The 18,473-nt window shown below is 47.1% G+C and overlaps 1 protein-coding gene across 2 annotated transcripts in view; it reads left to right on the forward strand.

The window, feature by feature from the left end:
* The window catches only part of Susd4 (sushi domain containing 4), a 118,687-nt gene that overhangs the window by 49,717 nt on the left and 50,497 nt on the right, over positions 1 to 18,473 (forward strand). For both annotated transcript variants that reach the window (XM_051148059.1, XM_051148058.1), the window contains exon 3: positions 13,387 to 13,599. In XM_051148059.1, coding sequence (XP_051004016.1) covers positions 13,387 to 13,599 — 213 coding nt within the window. The remainder of the gene's footprint in view (positions 1 to 13,386; positions 13,600 to 18,473) is intronic.

The raw sequence follows: 18,473 nt of genomic DNA on the forward strand, positions 1-18,473 counted from the left end.
AATGGTATGGCCTTGCAGGCCACAGGACTTGGTGAAAAAATAAAGTAGGTGACACTGGAGAATGACCTCCAGTTGGTCACCTGTAGGTCACAAGTAAGGCATACTTGCTAGACCTAGGCATGCCCCAGAACCATCCCAGGAGCCAGACCCAGGGGCAGAGCTCTTATGTAGCAGTTCATGTGGTACTTTGTAAGCCTCAGAGGTCACATGCCAGGAACCAGGTTACCCAAGTCCTGTGGAAGACAGAATAAGGCTCTGCACTGGATATGAGAAAGCTTGTCCCAAACGACTAGCCCCTTAAAGCCTCCAATTCGGACCCCAAGCACTCTAGATTTGTTAATCTGGATTTGCTTCTCCCTATTAACAGTGAACACCCATGTCAAGAATGAGGCTTAAGGCAGAAACCATGAAAAACTTGATATTATTATATTTCTCACATAATTCAGCCAGCAAGTTGCACAGTGCTCTTTTGGGAGGTTTCAGGCCATCCGTATGTTACTCACCTTATTTATACTCCCTTCCCCGTTTTTGAGCATGCTTCTAGCCCCTGAGTTGACCCCACGCAAGCCCTGTGTCTCCAATTTCCCCAGCTGCCACTGTGGTGGCCACTTGCTGCTCCCCGAGACCCAGCTTTCTTCTGCCGACAAAGCGCCGTAGGGGTGGTGCAGGCATCTTCAGAGTGGCTGGGCATGGCCTGTGTGTGGCGTCTCTCTTTATGTTGGTTTTTTACTTGAACCCCTGTTGGTCGGCTGCAGCGAGGTCTGTTTCATTTCTCTTCATTTCATTTTTTAATGTTTTTACCTTGTGGTATTTTGGCATAATTCCTCACAAGAGGAAGACGCACAATTCCTTTTATGCATCAGAATAATAGTATTCTCCGTAGTTTTTTTTTTGTTTTTTGTTTTTTTTTTTTTATAGCCACATAAAAGAGAGCTGCGTTCTCAGCAAGTGTCTTCGAGTGAATCCTTCTAGCTGTCTTCACTTGGACATCCTTCTGCCTTTCTCTTATTCCCATGTTTCTCGTTCATGGCTGCTATCTTCCTGGACATTTGGCAATGGTTGCGGGTGCGGTGCCTTCAGGTCAGGACACCCACAGCTGCATCGGGCAGTGTTGCTGTCTCGTGGGGACCTGCTCTGCTGTCCCTGGAGAAGGGTTGCGGATGCAGGATCTGCCCCCGTGTTGTAGTCCTTTGTTCCTTGGAGCTGTACGAGCTTACATGGCCAGCTATATGTCTTGCTTGTGTGTTGTCTTGTTTAACAAGGACAGTCCTTAAGATGAGGTCCAAGATGACTTCCTGAATAATTTCTATCTATATCTGCATGCCTATTGTGTAATTTTCAGAATACTTTTCGTAAAGACTTAAATCGCCTAAAAGGGAGGTAGGTGATAAAAACCTGTTACTTAGTGTACATTATTTAAATAAACTACCCCTCCATGTTCCAATAAAAGCTCTGCCACCATGCATCCCAGTAGCTGGTTAAGAAACAATGACGTAATGGTTGCTGCTTCAGTGCAGAACAACCCCCAAATCAAAGGGGAAGGTGGTAATGGGGAGTTTTGACTTATCATCCTGAAAGAAAACAAAGCAAGGGGAGAGATGGCTCAGCAGTTAAGAGCACTTTTTGCTCTCCTAGTGGCCCTGGGTCCAGTACCCAGCACCAATGTGGCCTCATACGTCTGTCTGTAACTTGACTTTTGGGTGATATAACACAGTCACCCTCTTCTGGTCTCCTTAGAGACCAGGCGTGCACATGGTACACAGATACACATGCAGGCAGAATGCACACAGTACACAGATACACAGGCAGGCAGAATGCACACAGTACACAGATACACAGGCAGGCAGAATACACACAGTACACAGATACACAGGCAGGCAGAATACACACAGTACACAGATACACAGGCAGGCAGAATACACACAGTACACAGATACACAGGCAGGCAGAATACACACAGTACACAGATACACATGCAGGCAGAATGTACACAGTACACAGATACACAGGCAGGCAGAATACCCATGCACATAAAATTTTAAAAGGAAAGAAAGTTCAAAAACAACATCAGATTCCTCTTCCTCGTACTTGAGAACCATGTGATGAGGTTCGCTGCCAGGGGGCGGCCTGGGCTTAGAGAGGACGGGTGTCTCATACTTCTCCATCTTTCACAAGCTACTGCAGTTTGGATGTTGGCTGTCTCTCAAGGGCATCTGTATTCAGTGTCCAGCTCTTGGCACTACTGGCATGACACACTGGAATCTTGAAGAAGTGGGACCTGGCTGGATGCAGTTAGGTCAATGGACTGTGCCCTTGAAGGGGATATTGAGCTCCTGGTCCCTACACCTCATTTCAATTCTCATTGTCATGAGATGACCAACTTTTCCACTGTCCCGCCCCCTCGCAGCCCCCAATACACACACACTATAAAGACCTGCCAATCACAGACTGGAACTTCTGAGAGTTTAAGGAAACATAAACCATTCCTGTTTATAATCTGATTATCTTAGCTATTTTATCACAGTAAGGGTGAGCTTACTAATGACCCCTTACACACACACACACACACACACACACACACACACACACACACACACATACACACCACCCAAGGGCACTTGAGAGAGTAGAGAGATTAAAAAGCTCACATACTGACTTCCACTGCACTTTGTGAATGGACGATTGAGGCCAGAGGAGTGCAGCCCTGTTTTTTTTTTTTTTTTTTTTTTTTTTAAGGATGGCTTGAAAGTTGTTGCTGGTAACAGCTGGGTTTTCTACAGTGACTGTGAGAGCTAATGGTATCAAACTGTTGGAGAGATCTCCTGGGGATGCCTTGGGATGAAACAAGACCGTGTGTGTAAAATGCTCTGTAAACTGTGAGGCTGTGTACATGTGGGAAATGTGTTTTGGTAGTGTCTGAAAGCTGTTGCTCGCAAAAAAAAAAAAAGAAAAAAAAAAGAAGGAAGGAAAATTTTAATTTTACAAACAACATAAAATGACCGCAGGCATCCTAAGATTACTTCTGCTGTCATCACACCCTCCTGCCTGCTGTACTTCTAATGAATTGTCTTCTGGGCTGTGTCGTTCCAAGCCGGTGATTTTCAACCATCCTAGTGCTGTGACCCTTCAGTATAGTCCCCATGTTGTGGTGACCTTCAACCATACTACTTTCTAACTGTAACTTTCTTACATTTATGATCTTAATATAAATATCTTGTTTTTTTCTGGTGGTCTTAGGTGACCCCTATGAAAGGGTCGGGTTTGATCCCCCCAAAAGGGATCCTGAGACACTGGTCCAACCACTTATATTCTGGGAGATTGTTACCTGTAGTTACCAAGAAGACTAGAAGGCTGTGGCCTCTCTGGTAGAGAGCTTGCTTAGCATGCCGGCCCCCCCATCCCCCCACCCCCGCATGGCATCTCAAGTCAGCTTTGGTAGTGGACATATCATCCGAGCACTTGGGATACAGCGACAAGAGGGTCAGAAGGTCAAGGTCACCCTGAGCTTTGTAGGAGGCTTAAGGCCAATCTGGACTACATGAGACTTTACCTCACAGTGGAAGAAAGAGGTTTTTAGAAATGGAATGGGCCCCAGAAACCATTTTCAACAATATTGAAACTAGAAATTACCAAGTTATGTATCCAAGGTCAAGAGTTAGCTAGACATGCAACCTGCATTATTCTCAGTAATATAACCCATTCTCTAAAATTCCATCACCCCTCACTCCGATGCTCGCACAACTGATTCTACAGTGGATGTCAACTACAAAGTGTGCCTCTCCTGCTAGCCGGAGTTCAGTGCTCGCTTTGTGTCACCTGGATGCGGGTGGATGCTCTGTTCCGTGCTGGGATGGCACAGTCTGGCGCAACTGTGTTGCGTTGCTGGCTGAGCTCTCACGGGGCAGTATCAGGAGACTGCAGCGGAAAATCACATTATGAGTTAGCTTTGTGATCAGTTTTATTGGATCCGAAACTGAATGAAAGGACTTAGGAATAATTGGGTAATCAAAGCGAATTAAATCAAGAGGGGGAAAATATCAGTTCTGGCATCAAACGGGGACAGCACTGACATCCACATCTGTGGTCTTTATCCATTTTAATCAAGTCTAAATTATGCCATTAAGACTTATTTTTGCGATGTTTACACTTGCTCAGACATAGCAGACTTTCTGTTCATCTCTGGGTGTTTCTTGAAACGTTAAAACCTCCCCACTGTTTCTCGGGGAGATGCTACCTAACTTGCTTAGCATCCAGATATTCTGCCCACGTGCTCACTTGTGGGGCGTTGCAAGAAGTTTCTGGGAAATGCAATCCAGATGTTGTGCTTTCAGCCCTTGCTGATGAATCCTCCATCCCAACACTGGTGGTTGCCTTGAGAAAACCAAGTTTAAGTGGTGTCTCCTTAGTGAGAGTCCACTAAAATAAATGGCCAAATCGTGCTGCTGCTGCAGGGTGGCAGAAATATCCCTACAGTAACTAGCCAGGTTTCTCCTGTCCCTTTGCAGTATCTCCCGAGGGCTACTGATTTTTCAGAAAAGAAAAGAAAAATCTGTTTAGACCAACAAATGGCAGCAGGTGCTGTCCTTTGTCCCAGATACTCTTTAAGTATGTAACTAGGAGCACGCTGAAGTAGGGGGTGACTGAACCAGGTTCACGGGCAGGACAAGGAGTGTGGGAGCCTTATGTTTCCTTTGAAATAGCTTGGGTTTCTTTGTCGTTGAGGTTTGGTTGCTGTGTTATGTCCCACTGGAAACTGTCCCAAGCCCCTCTCTTCTTCCGCTCCAAGCTCTTCCTAGTATGTCCCGGGATCTTGGTGTTTACGTGCTTGGTTTGGTTTGGGATTCTGTTCACCTTGTGCCCAAATCAGGAGTTGTTTCAGAAGGTGACTGCTCACCCTGAGAGGGGCACACTGGTCATCTTCCACAGGACGTGGCTACTGTCTCTGCAAAATAGGCCACGGCCCTCGGTGCACCGAATGCTGCTGCCCCTGGTGGTCCCTGTCCCAGCTGTGCTCTGAAAGAACCTTGAGCTCAATTCCCCACAGGTCTGTGTGTTGCTATGAACATCGCCATAGCTCAGCACTTTGGCCAAGGGAAGGATGCTGTAAGTTTCGCTGTTCAAGTGCAACACTCATGTTCATGAGGTCAGTTCAGAGTTGAGGATAGGCTTGAGTGTGTTGAGGTGGCTCGAGGAAGAGGAGTGTTCTTCAATTTAGAAACTTGTTGGCTATGAGCAACGTAGCAGCTTGTCATCTACCACTCGCTACTTTGTATACATTTACATCTCACGGGAGTGGGAATAGTAGAGACCTTTCTTATAATCCTTCCATTATAGAGAAGAAACTAAAGGCACAGAAGGGTTAAGAAACTTACCCAAACTTACACAGCTAGAAAACCACAGAGCTGGCTTCAAAGCATGTACTCTCACTCCATAACCGTTAGCCCTACACGCAAGCTTACATCACTTCAAGTAAATATGCTGCCTTCTCCTGCTGTGGCTGTGGTGTCAAATGCCGCGGTTTGTCTAACCTTTCTGGTTGCGGTCTCTGAAAGCAATATAGACTGCAAGCAGGCCACGATTGCACAGAGCAACAAAAAACCACATAGAGCCATCTTCACACACACCCCCACCCGCTCTCCTTGCCCGTAGGAAGAACTCTGACCTCTCATTGTCTGTTTCACTTTATTTCTGAGGAGTGTTGCTTGTAGCCAAGCCTGGGATGAAAGTCTCTGAACCCTCTGGGGAGGCCAAGGCAGGAGGATCTCATGTTCAAGGCCTCCTTGGGCTGCAAAGTGAGTTTACGGCCAACCTGGATGAGCCAGTGGTATCTTGTCTCACATGAAAGTTAAAAATAGGCCTGGGGGGTACTGGGGGTATGTAGAACTCTTGCCTAGTAAGGATTGGCAGCATTTTATAGGTAGATCTGTCGACCCCCATGCCCCCCAAAAAGAACAAGAAGAAAAACAAAGCAAAAACAGGAGGGGGGAGATGAGGTGGAGGGGAGACAACCCACAGCAAAACTCAGTGAGCTTGTGGATAGAGGTCTCGCTCCCTGCTGTTGGTTGAGTGACTGCCTCTCAGCACCCACCTCTCCTCCACCAAGCACCATTTGTTGACAGAATAAATAATATAAACGGAACACAATTTTCCTTCCTTATCTCTCTTATTTAAAAACACTTTTCTCCCTTTTTTTTTTTTTTTTTTTTTTTTTTAAAACCGAAGCTGAAATTCTGCCAGACATGGAGATTGTTTGTCCCGGAACACGGGAGGCCAAGAAGCACTTAATAATCTTATCATGGAAATTTGTCCAAGAGACGTTTTATAAAACAAGTCACATATTCCCAGTGATTGCCTTTGGCATCTAAGCACACGCCTCTGTCTCCCACCCTGTCTCTCAGGAGCTGCTCCTGGAGATGCCACCTCTTCTTGGCGAGGTCTCCCCAGGTCTCTGCAGGTAGACTGGTTTAGCCCCAGCTCCTTTTCGTTGGAAAACCTCACGCTATGGAAGCTAGTCCCCCTGGATGTTAGAATCTGGTCTTGGCTCAGGACAGACTTCCTGATTGTGGAGAGCCTCTCTGGAGTCTGACTTAGGGAAAACCTCCGACACTCGTGTGTGTGTGTGTGTGTGTGTGTGTGTGTGTGTGTGTGTGTGTGTGTGTGTGTACATTCCTGCCTTCAGGTGCAGCCAGGAACTGTAAAGGGCCGGTGGGGAGGGCAGGCCAGGGATAGCCTCAATGTGTCATCCCTTGCAAGGTGGCTAGAAATTGGTCATGCCAGCTGCTCCTGTGTTAGTGGACTGCCCATGTCCAGGAGCATTTGTTTTGTTTTGTTTTGTTTTAATATTGGTGGGAAAGACTGAGCTTCATGTGCTGTAACTCAGGGTTATCTCTTTGATGTTGCCTCCCTCTCTGCTCTCATTGTGGATTCTGCGGCATAGACATATACCAGCTCGAGTGGTTTACGGACATTGATCTAATCCTGGAAAAGACAGGATGTCAATACATGTGTTCATTTAGAGAAATAAGCCCAGGTTGTTCTGAGAATGCGGGAGCTTTGAGGTAGGGGAAAGTGAGGATGGTAACAGGGGAGGAAGGAGTGTGCCACCCTCGTGTGCAGGTCCCGGGACACTGTGAGTCATCTTAGTGCATGAATAAGCTTGCAGAGCTTTAAAATACCGGAAGGCCTTCTGAAGATTTTTTTCTCTGTGGTTCGCAGGGTGACCATCCCAGTGCAGTTCTTTCTTGAAGTGCAGAGGCAGTTTCCTGTTCAGGTTGTTTTCAAGCAGCTTTGTCCATGTGTTGGTACTGATGCCAAAAGCCATTGTGCTGGGGAAAAGGCAAGCTTTCACCTATGGGAAGATGTGGGGGGCGGGGAGAACCTGAGTACTCAGGAAATCCCTGCAAACCCAGGGATCTTTGCTTTCTGATGTGTGATGGTAGTCACCCTATGGGGCTTTGTCCGTCTTGGGCAGCGACCATTCAGGATTAGGCTGTGCTCTCCCTAAAGACATCCTCATTATCAGAAGTAGACCATGGACCCCTGCTGTGGCCAGGATGTGTTCGATGGCACACTTTCTCAAGTCTTAGATGTCTTGGGTGACAAGCCAGCTTCCTTGGCCTCCTCCCACTGAGATGCTGTGATAAAGGATCAGCTTTGGGGAAACCGTGAAGATTGTGTGATACACAGTCATCAAATAGCCCAGCAATATTGTTGGCTCAGCCCTGTTTTAATGTGCAAGATTCCCAAGCGGTTAAGAATTGAGGTTGTCACAACACCTTGAGTCATTTGCAAACTAAAGTTTGATGAGAAAACAAACAAACAAACAAGCAGAGACAACACCATTAGTGCCAGGAGTACTGGACTGAGTCAGAAGCTTGGGTCTGGCTGTTAGCCACGAGGGTGACTGCACCAATCCTTTAGCGTCACATTCTTAACCACAGAGTCACTCAGTGACCTTGCAGGTGATTTGAAGGATAACTGGGTCTACAGTAAGTCGAGTGGGGGTAAGGCTTGGATATTGCTCTTAGTTTTATTCAATACCTGCAAAGATATCTGTTTAATTTTGCAGGGATGGCTCCTCCTTGCTTGCCCAATACCCTCTCACTAAAGAAATGCATACAAAATCAATTTTTGTGTCTATATCCTGTTTCTTCCCCTATAGAGCCATACAGCAGTTTACAAAGAAATGGAAACCCAGCCCTGGCTCTAAATTGATTTGGCTACATTTGATACACTCTTCCTTTCTAGAATATGACTTTTCAGCTATAATAGCCTAAAAGATTGCTTTTCATACCTCTTTCATCTTTATGATCCTTTTCAAAGACTTCTTATGTTGTTCACAGTAGAAATGTCGACTAGGTTTCTGCAGTCTCAGAAGTAACCAAGCCAGAAGTGTCAAGACCTCATCATCAGACAGAAGGCCTGATGCATTCCTTTGTGTGAAAAGATAAGGGGGCCCCTGATCCCTGTTACTCGTGTGGATTTGGGTTCAGAGAAAAAGAAAAATAAAGAATTCTGGGAGCCATTGGAACCAGAGTCCAAATTACAACTGTGTCTTTGGCTTGATCCGAGCTGGTGACAACAGGAAAAACCAGCACCAGAGATTATGTTGACACCCAAAGGGGGCGCTCAGAACAGCCACTCCTGTGGGCATTGGCGGAGACTGCAGGCTGGGGCTGTCCATCTGGGTGATCCAGACCCTAGGGTTCAGGCATTAACCCCATTCAGTGAATCAACTGTATATGTGATCCCAAGGACACTGAGGGAAGCGGTCTTTCAAAGCAGGCATGGTCCATGTTATTTGCATGTTGGAAGTTGCATGTCTAAGCACACAGAACCCTGTATGAGTCTGGGTTCTGCAGCAAAACAGAACTAATAGGAAGCAGCAATCTATACATCTATTCACCCACCTGTCCCCCGCCCCATCCATCATCTGTATCTCCCAGAGATCCAGGAGAGCTGGTGGTGCATGTCCTGAGTTGGGTCCTGATCCCACAGCAGAGGACTGATATTCCAGCTTGAAGACTGACAGCTAGGGAGAACAAATACTTTCCCATTCCTCTTCTCTCTCTCTCTCTCTCTCTCTCTCTCTCTCTCTCTCTCTCTCTCTCTCTCTCTCTCTCTCTCTCTCTCTCTCTCTCTCTCCCCCCAGGCCTGTAAACACTGGACGAGGCCACCTTACACTGAGAAGACAGGCCATTCTGTTTGGTCTCCAGAGTCTCAGGTTGATCCCACCCAGAAGAAATGACACAACAGTCCCTGTACAATGGGACTAACATCTGGGTTCACCCTATACCCCAGTCTAGGTCACACCTGAGTGTGTCTTGCATACACACCCTATACTCTAGAGTGGCTGTAGTAGGATTGGCCAGGGAGGATGCAGAGGATTGTTTGAAATGAAGCACTCTCTCCTCTTCATCCTCCTCCCCATCCTCATCCTCCTCCCAACAGCAAACAAGTCAGGAATCATTCTGCCCTCCAGGCTGTGACCATTGAGTTCCAAAGTGTAAGCAGAATTTGAAGGATGGGGAGGAAGTATGTTGGGGCTTTAAGAAAGCAGATTCTTGAGAGATGATTTGAGTGGAGCCGCACACAAGTTATTTCCCACGCCTCTGAATACCTACATCAGCCCACTCCTTAATGGGTCTGTCATCAGACATGGCCGATCATCATCATTACCGAAGGACACTAAGAGAGGGCTCTGCAGAAAAATGGCCTGGGCTGGGAATTGAGGCACCAAGGGATAATTTGAAATAAAGACTCCGAGATCTAGCGGGCCTGGAAAATTACTGTCTTCCTCAATGGGATTAGTTGTCCAAATAAAGAATATTTTCTCTTTGCACCATCCCGTCTTCTGATGGCTCTTTTCCCTGCTCGTCTCTTCTGTGCCAGCGGCGTTGCAGATCTTCAGCCGTTCACCAGGACAAGGAACACAGCCGTGGTAGTTGTGGTCAAATGGAAGTGGAGAGCTAGCTAGCGGGGCCTGTGCTTTACAGACATGAAAAAAGTGAAGGAAAAAATCTGAGGAACTTCTCACTTTCCCATTGTAATTTTCATGAAGCTCTCATCATTTTTTTTATTAGGACAGTGATTTTCCTGATGGATTAGGTCATTTTTTTCCTGATGGGAAATAGTCTCTCTTTCTCTGAAAGAGAACATCTTTGTGGCCGAGGACAGGGTGTGGCCAGCTGAGGGACTCCCAAATCAGCAGCAGTGCTAATGTGTGGTAGGACGGGTGAGTGGCTAAAAGCCATGCACTATGGGAGCACAGATGCCCAAGGCAAGGCCCTGTAATGACTGGCTAAGACATTTAGGGGTTGTAGAAAATCAAAGGACTAGGTGTGATAACATATGCCTTTAATCCCAGGGTTCAGGAGGCAGAGGCAGGCAAATCTCTGGTCTATTTGCGGTCAGCCTGGTCTATTTAGCAAATTCAAGGCCAGCCAAGGCTACCTGATGAGACCTTGTTTCTAAAAAAGAAAAACAAGGGAAGACATGAAGAAAAAAAAAAGGAATAAAGAAGGTTAAGATTCATAGTCCATAGGAATGTAAGAGAGAACGTGAGAGTGCTGAGGGAAAGAAAGCATCTCACATCGCCTTGTCTGTGGCATGTACGGATTCTGGCCTCTGCAGTACTGCTCCGTGGTGGGAAGGGATGGTTGTCTAATGGATCTAGCAGAGTAGTTGGCAGCAGTTCCATCCATCCATTAATATAACCACACACCACTCCCCCTTTACCCATCCATCCATTCATCCATCTACCCATCTATCCATCTACTCATGTTTATCCATTTACACACTTATCTTTCAGCCATTCTGTTCACAAATCTTCTTGACTCTCCATCTACTCATACATACATACACACATACACACATACACACACACATACATACATACATACACACATACACGCATACATACACACATACATACATACACACATACATACATACATACACACATACATACATACATACACACACATACACACATACATACACACATACATACACACATACATACATACACACATACATACACACATACACACACTACATACATACATACACACATACATACATACACACATACACACATACATACACACATACATACACACATACATACACACATACATACATACACACATACATACACACATACACACACATACATACATACATACATACACACATACACACATACACACATACATACATACATACACACATACATACACACACACATACATACATACACACATACATACATACACACACACTACATACATACATACATACACACATACACACATACATACATACATACACACATACATACATACACACATACATACATACACAAATACATACATACACACATACATACATACATACATATATTCATCTGTCCACCCATGCACACATTAACCTATCTACCCATCTATTGATCTACCCATCCACCTACTTATTCATGTACCCACCCATCCATTTGCCCACACACATCTAACCATCCATCTATACCTCCACCCAGCCAATCATCTTTCACTAATGGTGCTTATGGAAATGGTCACCACATACAGTGCACAATGCTGGATGCTGAGGAGATGAGGAAAGCCAAGTCTCCTGCTTAGGCTTTCACAGGCCAGTCAAGGATACAGATAAGTAAACCGGTACTCCTGCTCACAGTGAGGAAAACCCTGAGGGGTGAGCCCAGACTACCCTGATGCCCTCTTGGGTATACTCTAGAGAGGCCTGCATTGTATGAAGCATCCTTCCCTCATTCAAGTGTGTGGCAAGACCTCCCTTCCATGTTAGCAGAAGATAACTACCCTCTGCACCCCGAGGTGTTCCCCTTGCTGCATGATATTCTTAAATCTTTGTCATTTAAAAAATATTTTAGGAAGGTCAGCCTCTTCTTGTGTATCCCAGGCTGACCTGGAATTCCCCCATGTAACTCAGGCTGGGCTCAAACTTACAATAACACCCCCCCAACCCCCCCCCCTTAGCTTCTGGAGTGCTGGCATCCCAGGTATGAGCCACTGAGACTGGCTTTCTCTTAGCATTTTAATGCAACAACAGTAAAAACTCTGCCTTCACCTTCTTTCTTTCAAGGGTATCTACCTCCCGTGTTCTCTTCACACTGGACTCCCGAGAGTAAAGTCCATGCTCACTACGTTCTTTAAACATCAGCAGACAAGTTTTATTGTGTCCTTTCCGATATCTGGGCAGTGGTCCCAGTGTCCTCTGTCTTCAGCCACGGATGCCCTTGATCTGTGCCCACGACGCCCATCTTCTTTTCTGGCCAGTATGTCCACTCTCCTAAGGACTCAAGTGCAGGCCTTTCAGAGGCTTCCCAACCTTCTGGGCTAGTATCTTCCTCTTGCCCTTCTGTGGCCCCCCACCCCCCCCCACACACACACGCATATACCCCATTCTGATAAAATTAGAGAGACTGGCTCCGTCTGACTTACGGACCCACCGAGAGAATGTGCATTCTTCCAGACAGAAGGAAGTCATGAGACTCTTTTATCTGGGAAGCACCAATGATCTAAGGGTCTTTGCCTAAACTTGGAAACTTGAAGCGATCATGTGACAACTTTCCTGGATGGCACCTTGTTGCTTTGAAGTAATATCAGACTTGCCCGTAGTTAAGGAGTAGAAGTGCAGGTGCTGTCCTCCTACACATGGCGTGCTTTTTAGCTCTTCCCTCCCTCCACCGTCCCTCATCATCTCTACACAGAGGGAGCTCTGACAGTGAGGTTTGGACACGCTGCCACCGCTGTGCCTCCCGTGCTGAGAGGCTTTCAGAGCAGTGACCCTGAAGGCCAGCGGAGAGGGAGTGTGAGTCTCTCACAGGCGTATGAGGTGAGGGGGGTCACTGACAACTGAGGACCTTTAGCAATCCAGGGTGTTAAAGAGGAGTAGTTACCTCGCGAGTCCAGCATCCAGACAGCAGGTAGAAGCCGGTGAATTTCGAGAAGCCCCAGTGCTGTGCGGTGCCTTCTGGATCTGAGAGCAGAGCTGGTGCCTGCAGGCTGTGCTGGCAATAGAAAATGGGCACACCAACCCCACCTGTATGGAGCTGTGCTTAGCGGTTCCTGATTCCTGCTCAGTGAGGATTTGTGGGTTTGCCATTCTTACTTTATAGGAAACAGCAGATGTCTGTGCAGGGCTTGGATGTCTCCACGCCTTGCCTTTGAGGGTGCTTTTAGAAAGCTGTGCCTTTCTCATCCTTGGCCTCTCCTAGATAATAGAATGCAAGCTGACACAGATAGGCTTTTAGTTTTGTCCATAAGTTGGAGTGGCCCAAGGCACAGGAATATCGTTGCTGGAGAAGTATTCAAGGTACCCTCTTTCTCTCTCTCTTTCTCTTTCTCAATGTAGGGTTCGATGACCTTAACGTGTGCGCTGACCCAGGCGTCCCAGAGAATGGCTTCAGGACCCCCAGCGGAGGAGTTTTTTTCGAAAGCTCTGTAACCCGATTTCACTGCCAGGACGGATTCAAACTGAAGGGCTCCACAAAGAGACTGTGTATGAAACATCTTAACGGGACCCTGGGCTGGATCCCAAGCGACAGACCCGTCTGCATACAAGAAGGTAAAAGGTCGGCCCCTCTGTGGAAGCCAGTGAGTTGGCTCTCAGGGATGAGGGCTGTGGACACTCTGGAGGGGTCAGTCCCAGGGTCGGGCAGGGCTGGGCTGCTCGAAGAGTTTGAATCATCCGCTTTGAGTTAATTACCACCTGATCTATCACCATTTTGGCGGGTTCAAGAGAGCATTCAGGTTATACAGGGCAGTTTATTATCAGACCTCCAGTTCAGTGCTCACCCCCCTGTTATTCAGTGAGAGCGTAGTAAATATTTTTGTGCAGAAGGGGGATGGGACTTGGAATCAAACCGACTAGGACTTTTCAGCCCAGCGTTTGGTGTGACTTATGTGAGAAAACCATGCCAGGGAGAGTGCACCGGCTGACACGGCAGGTGGCCCTTTCTAGCCATGACCCTGAGTCTGTTGCTGACTCTGAATACTCACCGGCTCCTGGCAGCCAGCCTGAAGCTGCAGGCTGAAACGATCTCACCTGCCTTTTTGCTCTGCTTTACTTTGCTTTATTTTTTTTACTCTGTAGACGGTGTTTAGAGTTTTGACATGCACTGCCTAATGAATTGGAATGTTAAGAGATTGATTATGAGTCTCATGGCATCAACGGAGCTGACGTTGGAATAAGGCATGGGTCAGGAATGTGCTCAACTCCTAACCTTCAGGAGGTGCATGCTGAGAGTCTGCTTCCATTTCTCTTTGCCATGAAGGTTATTTTGGAAGGAAGGCTTTATGATAAGATGTAAAGGACCCTTGTGTGTTAATAATGTGTACTTTCTCCATGAAACTTCAAAAATCGCATGTATGCATGTGTGTCCGTGAGCGGCTATGCGCATGTGAGCAAAGAGATGTGGGATAACCTGGGGCCCGAGTCACAGACCAACCTGCCCACGTGGGTGCTGGGAACTGAACTCAGGTCCTCTGCAAGAGCAGTATCTACTCTTACCCACTGAGCCATCTCTACAGCCCTGCTTTGTGACACTTCTAAACTGATTTAACCTGAAAAGCACTTTTATTATGTTTTCTCCTATGAAAATGGCAAAGGATGAGCAGGAATGGCGTCTTATGCGTAAAGTGCTCACTAATAAATTCAGCACTCCCTCTTGCATGGATCCCATTCGAGCTGCGTTCTCTACAAAATTCGAAACTAGAAATTTACTTGGCTCATGTCTGCACACCCCACCGAAGCCTGTGGCCTGAGATGCCCCGTTCTCAGGAGCATGAGGTGACAAAGAAAAGGAGAGCAAGGACTCCCAGAAATGAAGGCCTTTTCTTATTGCATCTTCTTGGGGGGAAAACAAAAGCAGTTTAGCCTCTTTAAAATGAGCTTCCCTCTAGCTATGTGTGCTTCGGTTGTAATTCCCAGTTATTTAGCAATCTCCTTGTTTGGGGGCTTCTCCTGTGCTGCAACCCGTGGAGAAGGCACAGCCCATAGTGCCAGCCCAGTGTCAAGTTCCAGCACTCCCATCCTGCCACCCAAAACCAGACTGTGACTGTCCAAATGAGGGTCCAGGTCTGCATTCTGGTCACGGGATTGAGTGGTAAGCGATGTTTGGGAAAGCTTGGATGAGCAGACCAACAGCTTAGTGGTGGTACCACTGGCCTTTGGGAAGTTTGTGTGCAGAGGTGGCTGTTGCACCTCCATAGTGGAAAACATCATTGTTCATGTCTTTGGTGTTTCTTGTTGTTGTTGTTTTGTTTGTTTGTTTGTTTGTTTGTTTGTTTGGTCTTGGGGATTGAACCCAGGGGCCTCAGGCATGCTAGGTGCGCTTTCTAACTGCCGAGTCCCTGGTCCTTCATTTGGTACAGCTCATAAGGAAGATAATTGGACCACAGATCTTCCCCACCCCACTTTGTAAATAACCCTAGCTGAGTGCTTCAAATTTATGCTGGGTGGATTGTAAGAGCTGTTGAATTAATTTTCTGCCCTTGCCAAGGGATGAGAAGGCTTAGTAATGGAGATGGTGATGATTTGTCAGACTTACTACAACTACCCTGTGAGATGAGGTAATCCTAATGTTATGGAAATCATAGGGCCTGTCTCAGCTCCACTAAAAGCCAAGAAGGCAGAAGTGGCCAGTGTAGATAGCAACAAAGGCAGCATCTACACGGTCCAGGGCTTGGGGGTGTGGAAAGCTTTTCTGGGGCACAGGAGGGTACAGTGAGACAGGAGTGAGAACCTCTCAGCTCTGTGGGGGCTCTCTTCCTGAAACTCCATCTGGGTGTGGACTTCTGGGACAGCATCTGTATTTTCTTTTAGGTCTGCCAGTCCATATGCCCATGCAGAGAGGTGAAGGCTTCAGACAGCATCACTGGGAAAGAGAGACCAGTGGATAGAGTGCTTGTCTAAACAAGTGCTGGGGTTTGATCCTTGTACCACATAATCCAGTCCTAGTGGCATATACCTGCAGCCCCAGCACTTAGGAGGGAGATACAGAGAGATAAAAAAAACTCAAAAGTCATTCCTACCTCCTAGCCAGTCTGAGGCTAGCCTTGGCTACATAAGACCCCATCTTTGAAGAAGAAGAAGAAGAAGAAGAAGAAGAAGAAGAAGAAGAAGAAGAAGAAGAAGAAGAAGAAGAAGAAGAAGAAGAAGAAGAAGAGAACCTTTCCAACTTGTGCCCTGCCCAAGTTGTGAATGCCTTAGGCTGAGGCAGGAGGATTGAAGGTTTCGACTAGACTGAGATGTGGGGTAAGCCCCATTCAGAGAGAGAGAGAGAGGGAGGGAGAGACAGACAGACAGACGGACAGACAGACAGAGACAGAGACAGACAGACATCACTTCAGTTCCTACCTATGTTGTAAACAAATGGACAAGTGGACAGGGCTAAGCTCTGCCTTGCCAAGCCTGCTGATTGACAGTATTATTGGAAACGTTTCCTTAACTAAGTGTCTTTTGCTTCTAGGCTGTGGAACACTCTTCACCCTTATGGGTTGGTTATACCAGCTAGACAGAAGATTTTGCTTTTGCTTTTTAAGCCGAGAACCAAATAATCCATTTCAGCCCGTTTCTGCACTGGGAAGAGCCTCCTTTAGACTCTTGAGCCAGCATTGCACAGCACCAAAGTCCCTCACTAGAAGTCTCCCCACCAGGAGGGTGTTTATGGAGCTTTTAAAGTCACATCTATGGTGCAGGGATGTGGTCATCCCGGTGGGTTCAGGGTGCCCCAGAGCGTCTTTAGGTGCAGTCAACACAGGTGAGGGGACACACAGCTTTCTCTTCTCCTTTAAATGTCCCCATCTGGAATGGCTGCCTGGAGAAGTGGAGACCTGGAGCAGTGAAAACTTAAGTTTTTATGAAATTAATATTTGAGCGCCTCTATGGGAAGTTCTCTTTGGTGAGGGGAGGGGAGCTGTCCACGTTCTCCCAGCCAGCCCTCCTTGGAGCAGCTTGGGGAACAGCTGCTGGCCTCCTTGACATTGCATGTCAGTTTCTGATAAATACATATGAAGGGGGGTGGGGAGTATGCTGTGTCACTGGCCCCCTGGCTCTAGCAGACAGCTTGCTCCTGCATGTTTTCCCCAGCAAGTGCCCAGATGGGTTATGAGGTCAGTGGCAATCCTAATCCCAGCACAGTGCTGTTAAGAGACCTTACAAGCACCTCCGCAGAGCATGCCTTGTTTCAGACAAACTGTCTGAGAGGAAAACTTTTTCAGGCAGTGACTCCTCTCCAGTTGGCCAGTCTGTTCCTCTCAGCTGAAGAGGAGTAAAACAAAAACAAAAACAAAACAACAACAACAACAGCCACATTGTTTAAACTACACAGGAAATGCAACCCCAATGCACTGCCTACCCAGAACCCTCTTCCTCCAGCATCACCATAGCGCCCTGGCCCAAACCTTAGCTACAGCCTTCAATGCTCTCTCAAGAGCAAGGCTTAATTAAAGGTTGCACTTTGGGCCATAGCATGGAGTGAAATGTGTGACTCCGGGGAGCTTTTAAAAATTACTGTATGGGTACGGGTGTTTGGGCTACATGTATGTCTGTGCATCATGTGTGTGCAGTGCCCTCTGAGGTAGGAAGAAGGTGACAGGCTTGACACCTGGAACTTGAGTTATAGATGATTGGTTGTGAGCCACTGTGTGGGTTCTGCGAATGGGGTCCTTTGCAAGAGCTCCTCCAGAGAGCAACCTTATTCCTGTTTCAGCGCCTTCACAATAGAAGATGCCACTGCAGGTGGCATGGTGCTGCACCCGCAGGTGTGTGGAGACCCTGCTGTACGTTCCTTGTCTGCATATCTGACTTGGCAGCTCTTGTCCTTGAGGCGCGAAAGGAGGACCCAGTGTTCACAGGAACTCCCGCTTCCTCCCTGCTCTGACAGACACTGGGCTAGTGGTCTTCTGCAGTGGCCTAGGGGTAATTGCTGTCCCCCTAGGCATCGCTTCCATAGTCACACAGTGCTCTTTTAGGAGTGCTGGCTTTGTCTGGACCTTTAAAAATAATGTTTGCCTTTCACGTGCAAGGTGGCTTCAGCTGCTTGTAGCCTTTCACACCGAGCATGCCTGCCTTCCCTCTGTGCTTCTGGTTATCTTAGTATTCAGCTTATTGTTGCTTTGACACAATTAACAATGTGAGTGCTGTCTGAGTTATCTGTAAGGGCTGTGAAAGGAGTTGCCTGTTTCTGATCATACACTTTGGGGACGTTGACAAAGATAAACAGTGACAGCCAGACATGATTCCAGGACCTACCTCCACCCCCAAGTCACTAGACACAAGCAGCATCCCCACATACTCCTGTACTCTGCCCATCTGTGGCTCACAGGCCTGCTCTTGGGTAATAGCCCCATTCGCCTTCCCCGCTAGCAGACTGCACTGTTCTGAGGCGCTGTGTGCTTTGTGGACTGGGTGTGGTCTTAGATGCGTAGTATGTTCTT

Source organism: Acomys russatus, chromosome 6, assembly GCF_903995435.1.
Source record: "Acomys russatus chromosome 6, mAcoRus1.1, whole genome shotgun sequence".
Classification (NCBI taxonomy): Eukaryota; Metazoa; Chordata; class Mammalia; order Rodentia; family Muridae; genus Acomys; species Acomys russatus.